This window comes from Propithecus coquereli, unplaced genomic scaffold (genome assembly GCF_000956105.1).
Source record: "Propithecus coquereli isolate 6110/MARCELLA unplaced genomic scaffold, Pcoq_1.0 Scaffold362, whole genome shotgun sequence".
Classification (NCBI taxonomy): Eukaryota; Metazoa; Chordata; class Mammalia; order Primates; family Indriidae; genus Propithecus; species Propithecus coquereli.
Window position 1 is genome coordinate 1,444,145 of NW_012149308.1, and position 12,265 is coordinate 1,456,409.

The window sequence follows — 12,265 nt, forward strand, 5'->3', positions numbered from 1 at the left end:
GCAGAGAAGATTTGAACTCCAGTCAGGACTATAATCCCAGATTTGCCACTAACCATTCCTTGTGACCTTGGACCAGCCCTGTGACCTTGGACCAGCCCCATGACCTTGTCCAGCCACCCACCTCCCTGAGCTATATGCCCCACATCTGCACTTGAGGGTCTGGGTTAGATGATCTTCCAAGGTCTCATCCAGAACCAACATGCTCTGACAAGAAGACTAAGCTTCATTTGCTCCCATACCTACTCCTACTACCTTCTGAAGTAGGCGGAGAAAAATGGTGAGTTTCATGAAGGAGCCAAAGGCAGTAATTTCCTGACCTGGGGGTTCAATTCTTGGCCACGATAGTGGAAACACGGCTTTTTGTTTTGGCGTTACCAAACATTAACTCCCTTCAAATAGTCTGAGTGACTTTGCTTTACCGTATAGTGCCTTAGGAACTACTGGGGATTAAATACAAATGAAATAAGATCATTACTTTCCAAGAACCCACATTATGGTAGAGGGGATAAGATCCATACACAACCAGTGAAAATACAAGCAAGAGTATAAGGATCCTAAAACCACCTAAATCCAAGTCCAGAAAAACTCACAGAAGACATACAGGGCCACCTCTCCTAGAGACTTGAGATATGCCATAAAGATGAATGGAAATGTAAAAGCAGTTATTTGTAAAGGGAACCCCTGGCACAGAAAACAGTAGGAGCAGAGACGGGAGTTTGGGGAACTTTTAAGGAACTAGAGTTTGTTGGACGTAAACCGGTAGTGGGAAACAAGGATAGAGATGGGTGGGAGAAAGTATTCAGAACACCTATAATGGCCATCTAAGAGTTTGAATTTTTATATGATAGGGAATGGGGAGCCATGGTGGGTTTCTTAGGAGGAATAAGCTGTAAATCTACAGAGGATGATGTGAAGAGACACCAAGCAGGGAGCTTACTTGATACACTGTTAGAACATCCCTGGCAAGAAAGTAAAAAAGAAAAAAATGGCAGTGACTGGGGGGTGGTGATGGGAAAGGATTGGCAAGGAGTGAGGGAAGATTCACAGAAGGGCTGGAAATGGGAACTGACTATATGGGAGATAAAAGAGTAAAAGAGATCAAACAGTAACCAAAAGTTTAAGCCTAGTAGGTAAAGAATGGTAGTAAGAAAGCAAGACATTGGAAGCCATACCTGGGGAGAGGAAGAAACAACGTCAGCATTCAACATGTTCAGTCTTAAATACTAGCACTAGCTTGAGGCAAAGAGGGGGTGATGTGGGGCCACAGTTTAGGACAGAGGCTGGGTTGAAGGTCTCCAGTTATGAGTACCAAGGTGTAGGAGTGGCTGGGATCTCCAGAGAAGTGTGTGTGTGTGGATGGAGAGATGGTAGAGAGGACAGAGCCTCCCACACATTCAAAAGGGGGAGGAAGGGAGGAGTTAGAATTAAATGAGAGCAGAGCAGCAATACCAGGAGCTTTTATGATGAAAATGGATGATGTGGGCTGTTGGCTCCACTTTCAAAATATATCCAGAATCCAACTTCTCAACATTTTTATCACTTATCACCCTGGTTCAAGCCACCATCAGCTCTCCCCTGAATTACTGTAGTATTCTCCTAACTGTCCCTGCTTCTGCTCTTGCCCTGTGATAGACTGTTTAATGGCTACAAATTCCTCCCATCCCAATACGCATGCACCTTTGCAATGCAACTTTGCAATTCCTCCCATGCAGAGGTGGAGTGTCTTTCTCCACCCCTTTGAATCTGGGCAGGCCACGTGATTTGCTTTGACTGATAGCATGTGGCAGAAGTAATCTTACGAGTTCCTGAGCCTAAGCCTCAAGAGGCTTTGTAGCTTCCACCTTTACTCTCTTAGAATGCTGCCTACCAGGTAAGAAAGCTTGTCTGCCAGGATTAGAACCACATGGTAGCAACCTAAGGCATACCACCAAAAGTCAACACCAGCTGCCAAAAGTGTGGGGCCATCTTGGCTCTTCCAGCCCTGCTTGACCCTACAGCTGACTGTAAATTTAGGAGTGAGCTCAGGTGAAGCCAGCAGAGGAACTGCCTGGAAAACCCACAGAATCATGAGAAATAATAAGTTACTGTTGTTTCAAGCCACTGACTTTTGGGGTTATTTGTTATGTGGCAAGTGATAGCCGATACAATCCCTAAAATATATTCTTGGCACAACAGTAAGAGGACTCCTGTTAAAATGCATGTCAGATCTTGTCACTCCTCTGTTCAGAATACTCCAATGTTATCCCTTTCCATTCAGAGTAAAAGGGTCTTTTCCCCCTCCTCGTTTGTGCTGCTCTCCCCCTCACTTACTCCTCACCATCCTTGAGCATGCCTGGAACACTCCCTCCTCCTCCTCGAAACTTTCTCCCTACTTATCTGTGACACTCACTCCCTCATCACACCTTCACATCTTTATTCACCTTCACTGACCACCCTATTTAAAATTGCAGACCACCCCTCCCAGCCCTGCTTTTTCTTCCTCCCTGCTTAACTTTTCCCCATAGCCCTCACCATCAGCTGACATCCTACACGTATCACTTTATTTGACTTCTGTCACAGCAATGTAAGGTTCCTGAGGGCAGGATTCGTGTCTCTTTTGTCTGTATCCCCATCATCTAGAAAAGTTGCTGGCACATAGTAAGTTGTCAATAAACATTTGTTAAATAAACAAATGAATGAACAGACCACTGGGAAGATAATGCCCTGATGGTAGGGTACAAGATTCTAGAAGCAATAGCTGGGATGGAGCATGCTGAGCCTCCTTCTTACCCTATAAATGACTGAACTTGTGGGAAGAGCGTGCCCAGTAGAAAACCCTGTTTCTTGTGGTTTTTGCTCAGAAAAAGGAATCTGGAAATTTCCAGATCACATTTACTACAAATTTTTTTCACTGCCAGCAGACAGGCACACACATACACATAGGGAAAAGACCTGCATCCTTCGCCTATGCAATTCTGTTCTTTGCAGAGTTGTGTGTGCTACTGACTAGGGTTGAGGGCTTACCACTCAATGGCGTGATCTCGGCTGGTGTCATCTTTGCAGTCTGAATCCAAAAAGATGTCCTTGTAGATCCTCCCACACAGGCAGAACATGTCAGGGGCTGGGTGATCACAGCTCTGCAGAACCTGGAGCATGACCTGAAGGGCCTTCTCACGGTCACCTGTGCTGTTTCTCCTGAAGGATACATGTTATAAGATCACAAATATCTGAATCAAGACAAGGGGGTGGGCATATATGCACTCATTCTGCTGAAAGACTGCATATGAGAATGCTATACTTTAGTAGGGAAAAAATTCTAAATAATATTTTTCATTTTCAAATTTAATAACTGCTTAAGATCCATACCAGTATATCTCATACAGGTACACTCAGTCCCTACTTGATTCTAACTTCAACAAATAAACCATAAGAAAAAATAAGAGATAGAGAAACCTATATAATAAAAAAGACTTAAGAGTCATATTAACAAAATGCAATGTATATCCTTTTCTGGATCATGATTCAAACAAACCCACTGTAAAAAATATGAGACAATTGGGAATATTTGAACACTGACATTGATAAATTACTGTAAATTTTCAGGTATAACATAATCATGATTATGTTTCATAAAAGCATGCTTAACTTTTAGAGACACATACTGAAATATCTGTGGATAAAATGGTATGTCTTTGCTTCATAGTAAATCCAGAGTATGAAAGAGTGGGTGGTGGTGAAGGGGAAACAAAACCGGCCATGCAATGATAATTATTAAAGTGGATAAGGGGTACACAGGGGTTTGTTATTGTGATGGCTAATTTATGTGTCAACTTGACTGGGCTAAGGGATGCCCAGACATCTGCTAAACATTATTTCTGGATGTGTCAGTGAGGGTGTTTCTGGGTGAGATTAGCATTTGAATCAGTAGACTGAGTAAAGAAGATCCACCCTTACCAATGTGGGTGGGCCCATCATTCAATCTGTTGAGGGCTTGAATAGAACAAAAAGGCCAAGAAAGGGTGAATTTTCTTTTCTCTTTTTGAGCTGGGACATTCGTCATCTTCTGCACTTGGACATCAGAGCTCCTGGTTCTCAGGCCTTCAGACTCCGGAACTTATATCAGCGGTATCTCTGGTTCTCAGGCCTTTGGACTCAGATTGACTTATACCACTGGCTTTCCTGGTTCTCCAGCTTGCAAACAACATACCAAAGGACTTTGCAGTCTCCATAATCACGTGCACCAATTCTCATAACAAAGCTCTTCTTATGTATCTATGTATATCCTATTGGTCTGTTTCTCTGGAGAACCCTGCCTAATTATATTATGCCCTGCTTTTAAATATATTTGAAATTTTGCATAATAACAAAAAATGTAAAAGGTACCCATTCTGACTCAACAATTCCACCTCTAGAATCTATAATGTATACATTTTTTTCAAGAATTTTTTGAATGAAGATGTTTGTTATGGCACTGCTTGTAATACTGAAGACCAGGAGGTGACTCTGATGTTCATCAAGAATGGCAAAATATATTCTGTAACAACCAAACTATGGAATAACATGCAGCCATTATAAAGGATCATATCCATATGTAATTATGTAGAAGAACATCCATAAGATTTCATGGAAAAAACCGAACTATTAATAAATGAAAAGGATGATCCTACTTTTTTTTTTTTGAAATTAACGTTATTTGCATATATGTTTATGTACGAGGACAAAAGTCTGTAAGTCCTGACATGTTCAGAAAATCATCGTGGGATTTATAGAAGGTGGTCCTGTGTACATTTTATTAATAACTATTCTAATAAGTGAATAAAGAGATTATGCTTTTTAATTTCTTGGTAATTTTACAATAGGCTCTTTTATGCTTTCTTTCCTGAGGACACGGACCTCAAAAAAGGTACGTGTAGCATCATCCAAGATGACACATTAGTACCTAAACCAGCCTTTCTCAGCTGGGGTTCCATGATAGAATTAAGCCCTAGAAAAAATTGATTATTTTGGTGACCATTTTCTCAATTCTCCCATGGATGGTACATGGCTAGCCCCATTCTGAATGCATGAGAAAAATTCACTCATTTCATGCAATGGATGCCATAGGGCATTAGGGCTTAATTCTCTTGTGGAACCCAAGCTGGGTCAAAAAGGGCTAATCTAGACACTTGGAGTCCTTCTGGAAGCCTGTGATATTAAGCCTGTATTTTGACTCTGACTTTTTCCACTTTCTACTTTGGTCCTGTTCTAATGTATTTGATCACTCCTCTCTTTGTCCTATAGAATTCAATTTAACCAGCCTGCAAATCAGATCTCTTATTACACACCTCATCCCTGATATTCTTTAATTTTTAAGAACCAGAAGATACCAACCCAACTCAAATTTACTAAAGCACTGAAATAATTTTTAATGTCTGTGGCAAGAATATGAAAGAGATTAAAAGTTTAATGAGGTACAAAATTTCTACATCTGTAATTAGCCAACGTTTGAGGTATGAAATATTCAGGATTCTGAAAAGAATGTACTTAACTCACATAGATGCTTAATTATTAATGTGAGTTCAGATTTGTTTGGTTTGTTTTTTGTTTTGGAGCAGTTACATCAAGGTTTCCCTCAAATTTTTTCATTAACTTGAAACTTACCCTTGTTACTCAAAACAAAAGGTCTTTTGAGTGTAAATGAACAAAAATCAAACATTTGGAAAAAACAAAAAGCAAAGAGATTTTCAGCTTAAAAGCCACTTTAAGACAGGTGCTAAAGAGCTAATCCCTTTAGTGGTTAATAATCAGCTTTCAGATCTGCTTATCATTTTCAGATCCCAAGGTATCCAAGAACAAGCCACAGATAAAAAAAAAAAACAAAAAAACTCCTGTGTTTAATCAGTCAGCAACATCTGTTTCTGGCAGTAAGGCCATTTCGCAATTAAGAGAAGGAAACTTTGATAGTGGGTCTGAACTTTGATAGCGTATTAGAATCACCTGGGGATCTTTAAAAACCCTAGGGTCCAGGCTGCACCCCAGACCAATTAAACCTGAATCTCTAGAGATGACACCCAGGCTCCAGTGCTTCTTATCCGGGACATTCTGAGTCAGTAGGTCTGCATCACTGCTAAATCCATTGATCAATTCTCAGTCTTTGTCCTATTTGACTTACATATACAGCTGACAACTGTGCATTCTTTCCTCCTTGGACCGCCTTCTTCGTTTGATTTGCTTGCCTGAGTTTCCCCCACTTTAGTCCAATTTTCTGGTTCCTATTCATCTCTCTGATCTCTTAACATTGGCGTGTCTCTTGGCACAACCCTTGGACCTGTCCTCTTTTTCAGTAACTACACTAGATCCCTGATACCACCATCCCTTGCCATGATTTTTCAAACCATCTGTATTCTGATGACTCCCAAATTTCTATCTCCAGCCCAGGCCTCTCCCCTCTCCCAACTGTCTTCTCAGCACCTCCCTTGTGCATCTAATACCTCAAATTTAACATGCCCCAAATCAAACTCTTGATCGTACCATCAAACCTATTCTTCTCACAGTCTTACCCTTCTTGTTTAATGGCCAGTCCATTCTTCCTCTTATTTGGGCCAAAAACTTTGGAGTGATGCTCAATTCCTCTAACATCCTTTATTTAATCAGTAGATTCCCTTGGCTTTTATTTCAAACTCTATCTGAAATAGGCCCAATCCTCATGACTCCCACACTTAAACCACCCTGGTCCAAGCCACCATCCTTTCTTGCTTCCATCTTTACCCCTCGATAATCTATTCTCAACACAAGTCACAGTGATCCTCTATGGTATAAGGTAGGTCACTCCTCTACTCAAAACTCTTCAGTGGCTCCCATGTTAGAGCAAATGCTGATTTTCTTTCAATGTCCTACAAGGCTCCATGAGATCTGACTCCCAATCATTTCTCCAATATCATCTCTTACCATCCATCCTCCGCCCACCCCCATCAGCTACTCTGCTCTAGCTGCACAAGCCTCCTTGCTGTTCCATGTGTTGATCCTTCTACCTGGAATAACCTTCCTCTATATATCAATATTTACACGGTTCATTCCATTGCCTCTTTCTGATCTTTTCTGCATGTCACTTTCTAGCAAGTGAAGTCTTCTCTGAGCACCCAACTTAAAATTACAACCTTATCACCTCACTGGCTCTCTGTATTACCCTAACATGTTTTACTAATTTTCCTTATTTTTATTATCTCTCTTCATTTTAGAATGTAAGCTCCAAAACGGTGGGATTTTTTGCGGAGGGTCTGGTCTGTTTACTGCTGTGCTTAGAACTGGATCTGGCACATGGTAGGTGCTCAACAAATGTCTATTAAATGAATGACAAACTGAGCAGGGCTATATGTACTGACATGGAAAGATCTCCAAGCATTGATTGCTAAATGAAAAAAGAAAATAAGAGAATACCTCCTGTATGGTCCTGTATTTTAAAAGCCCTGCATTATGACATATTTTAATAGTATGTAAGCAGATAGAAAATTGAAAGGATATACACCAAACTGACAAGAGAGGTTACTCCTAGATTATCAGTGGGATCAGAGATTAGAGTTAAGAATAACTGCTTTAAATGTATTCAGTTTTTCACAAGAATATATGAACATATTCATCTATTACTTATGAAATAAAATGTACAGAATAAAACCAGAGCACTGGACTGAGAATCACATAGAGCTAGACTCTGGGTATTTTCACACCATTTCCTAACCATTTGAACTTTGAGCAAGGCATTTACCCCTTCCATGCCCCACTTGTTCATCTAAAAAGTATGTTGGACTTTGCTCACCTCCCCATGTTACTGTGAGCTACAGGTCTGCCAAAGAATCGATTTGCCACCAACCATCCTGTCTGCCTGGCCCTCTTTTCTATACTGTGTGTCTGTAAGGGGAAGTTCACAGGGTGGGAGACAGAATTCCAACAAATCTTTCTTCTAAACCAGCCCTGAGCATTAACAAACAAAAGGTCTCATCAGACCAGTATCCTTTCTACAACAGACTTTGTGTTGGGTCACCTGTGAAAAACCTTATAGGAGACTTGTGTTTCCAATCAGGAGGTAGAAGAATGTGAAAGGCCTATACTCCTGTGGTAACAATAAAACCTCAGACAATATAAAAATCATACCAAATAGATGGAAGCCTTGATTAACTGAATTCCAGAGAAAAATGCACCTTTCGGATGTAAGCAGAGGGCCATGACAGCTTCCATGCTTGGGTGTCTGGTCTAGGAACTAATGAACGGAGGAGACAGGCTTCTTAAGGACAAGGAGAAATCAGGCAATCTTTACACAACAGCATGGGCTGACAGGGGAGAATGCAATCTGGAAGCACCCCTGGGCAAAAACAAATCACTTGGCCTAACAATTCTCTTGCCCCATACCTGCCCCCTGAATTTTACCAAGGAAACTACATACAATAAAGAAGAGGCTCAAAAGCAGAAAGCTATCCCAGCATTTGGATCCTGAGGCCCTGCAAGAACTGAAGCCAAAGACATCAGGAGCAGCAGTCCTAAACCCTCCCTGCTCAAATACTGACAAGTCCGAAAAGGCAGCAGAGAGATAGGAGGTTGGGGGTTGGGCTAAACAAAATCTAATTAAAAGTGGAGTCCAGTCCAAATCCAGCTAGTCTAGGAAAAATATGAAAAAAAAATCAGTCATATATCATCAGGCCTAGGAAAAGTCTCAGCTATTTAGCATAATAAACAGAAGTATACTTCAGTCTCTACTGTTCTCTTATATAAAATGTCCAGAATACCATAAAATTATGAGACCTGCACAGAAACAGGAAAACATGACGCCAAACCAAGATAAAACACAACCAATAGAAACAGACTGAGATGACTGTTATTGAAATTAGCAGACAAGAGCCTTGAAACAACTATTACAAATATATTGCTTCTATAAGTACAGCATGTGAGAGATTGTATGTGTGTATGAGAGAGAGAGGGCGAGAGAGCACGCACACATGCGTGCAGGTATTTCTTGAGAAATGGAAACTCTAGAACACAAATAAATGGAAGACCTAAAGCTGAAAAATTTAAAAAAAAATTATTGAATGGGCATAACATCAAAATGGACACTACAAAAGAAGGGGTGAGTGAGTGAATTAGAACATAGGTCAACCGAAGTTATCTAAGCTGGGACTGGATGGTGGGGGGCGGTGAGTACATGGGGCAAAAGGGAATTTTTAGAGATATGATATTCTATATCTTGATCATGGTAGTAGTTACATGGGTACATTCATTTGGCCAAACTCAAATTGTGCACTTAAACTTTTACAGTTTATTGCACGTAAACTATACCTTAATAAAGTTGACTTAAAAAATACTAGAAAGTGAGTAGTGTTTCTGAAAGCCAGAGTCCTGTTGGGCCAGTCATTGATCTGTTTGCCCTCAGAGATGTTCCTGGCCCTTCTGCTGCTCTGCTTCGTGCTGCAAGGGGCTGACCCCTCCAGGCTGTGGCTTATCAGCGGACAGCAGCCTGGGGAGGCAGTGGTGGGCAAGTAACTGGAAGACTTTCTCCCTCTTTTTGTGGTTTGCAAGACACTGCCAGCAATAGCCACATCCCTTCAGTAGGCTTAGCTCCCACCAGGCTGGCTCGTGATAGCTCTAGGGGATCCTGGCACCTGGGCTCTGGTAACATCACCTCATTCCTGGGTCCCCCAGCCAAGGAGTGGTAGCAGCTTCCTGATGATGCTGATTTCTGGGCTACCTCACAGTTTCCTGTTTGGCATCTCAGCTCTTCCATCACCCATGTAATCAATTTCTTATATTAAGTTTCCTCTATTTTAAATATTTAGAGTGCTTTTTGTTTCCCGACTGGACCCTGACACATACACACTTGCCACAGGAAAGCAGGTGCCCTACCCTGGCCAGATGCTTCGTATTTACACACAGGGAAGGGAACGATTAGAGGTGACCTGTGTTTTAGTGAGAACAATGCCCAGAGCCAAAGAAACACAGAAACCAGAATGGTTGCTTTCCTACTCTACAAATAGGACCTAGTTCTGTATCAGGGCAGACCCACTATTCAATCATCCACCTTAGCTCCCATCATCCCAACCTTTCCCAGTTTCCTGGGGTCACAAAGCTCTGTCTCTGAAGGCTGGGCTGTACAGTAGGCTGGCAGGCCCTGAGATGGACCTGGGAATTTCTCAGCCTGGCTTTCCTACTCAAAAAAAGGCAGCAGGAGCTGAAGAGTGTCCCTGCCTGACCTCTTCATCCTGCTCTGTGACATTGCCAGGGATCTCCACACTGGCGGATCTGATTAAATTCTACCTCTCAATTTACGAGTTGCAGCAGGCTCATCAAACCCCACATTTCTTTTTTTTCCCCTGGGCACTCAGCCAGACCATATTTCCCAACTTCCCTTGCAGTGAGATTAGGCCATGAGACTGACTTTTGACGGATGAAATGCATGAAGAAGTAATGAACATCACTTCGTGAGCAGGCACATATAAACTTCCTTGGTATAGTCAAAAAGTGGACACAACCCAAATGTCCATCAATTGAAGAATTAATAATAAAATGTGGTCTATCCACACGATGGAATGTTTTACAGCAATAAAAAGGAATGAAGTACTGATACATGCCACAACACGGATGAATGTTGAAAACGTACTGAGTGAAAGAAGCCAGGCACAAAAGGCCACATACTGTATGATTCCATTTATGAGATGTCCAGAATAGGCAAAGCCATAGAGACAGAGAAGAATCTAGTGGTTTCCTAGAGCTAGAGAGTGAGATAGGAGAATAGGGAGTAACTACTAACGGGTTGCCAAGATGGATCAGTGGTTGCTTAGGGATGGGAAAGAGGGTTGAGGGAAACCAGGAAAGGGGGGTGACTGGTAATGGGCATGGGTTTATTTTGGCAAAGGATGATGAAAACACTCTAAAATTGATCATAGTGATGGTTGTACAACTCTGTGAATATGCTAAAGACTGCTGACTTGTACATTTTAAATGAATGAATTGTATGGTATATGAATTACATCTGAATAAAGCTGTTACAAAACATACATAAAACCTCCCATGCAATTCACCATGCTCTCTCTTTTCCTATCATCTGGCTGAAAGGAGATCTGAGAATCCAAGAGAAGGCAGAGCATCAAGATGGAGGGAGACAGAGTCATCAAGAAGTCACCTGAAGAAGGGATTGCCCAACCAGGATACATCACATTGGAATGTTGTGTGAATGAAAATAAACTTTAATCATGTTAAGTCACTGAAACTGTGGGGCTGTTTGTTACAGCAGTTACCCTAGCCTGACTAATACACAAGTTAACAACACTAAAAAGGCATGGGTTCCCTGGTCAGGAAGATCCATTCCCCTCTGAGTCCATATCAAAATCCCCCTTTTAGCAGACACCTGGGATCCCATACTAGGAAGACTTCCATCGCCACTGACCATCACTTGGCCCATGTAGATCTCCACTTTTCTGAATTCTTTGCTTTGGACCATGCCCTACTTCAATGCTTATCTTTGGATGGCAGTATTATTAGCAATTATGTTTTTATATTTTTCTGCATACACTGAATATATATATATATATATTTATATGTATATGTAGTGGAAAGATTTCAGGAAAGGTGGTATGAGTTAATTATACAAAGTTTTCTTGTTACAAGCTTTCATCTCAAATGTTTCAAGTATTTTTTACGTATAGAAAAGAAAAAGAGAGAAATTAAATTACTAATATTATGAAACTTGAAATTTGAGTAGATTAAGATATAATTTAGATCATTATCCACTCTAAGTCTGAGGAGTCTCCAAGGGATGAATCAGTGTTTCAGGTTGATCCACATAATTCAGATATCCCACATGGTAAACATGGTTTCCAGGTCACCATAGAGATCTGGAGGGTCATACATCTGCTCTTAAACCCATCGTCCCCCAAAGTGACATACACCATTTCCACTCTAAGCCCATTGACCATAGCTGGTCACCTGACCCAGACCAACTACAAGATAACTAGTAAATGTAGGGATAGACATATATGATTCATGAGCACTAAATAGCTATGCCCCATTTCTCTAGGGCAGTACTCCTCAAATGTAATTTGTATATGAATTACTGAGTGATTTTGTTAAAATGTAGATGCTGTTGCAGTAGATCTGTGGTGTCAACTAAAATTCTGCATTTCTAACAATGTTCAAAGTGATGGTGATACTTTTAGTTTTAATCCACATTTTGAGTAGCAAGATTCCAGGTCATATATCTAAAAGTTGAATATCTGAGTCATGGGGTATGTAAATATGCAGATTTACAAAGTGTCAAATAATTTGC

General features: G+C 41.0%; 1 protein-coding gene across 1 annotated transcript in view; it reads right to left on the reverse strand.

The window, feature by feature from the left end:
- Positions 1-12,265, reverse strand: part of MAP3K15 (mitogen-activated protein kinase kinase kinase 15) — a 130,909-nt gene that overhangs the window by 57,549 nt on the left and 61,095 nt on the right. Inside the window, exon 7 of the mRNA XM_012651700.1 lies at positions 3,004-3,174. Coding sequence (XP_012507154.1) covers positions 3,004-3,174 — 171 coding nt within the window. The remainder of the gene's footprint in view (positions 1-3,003; positions 3,175-12,265) is intronic.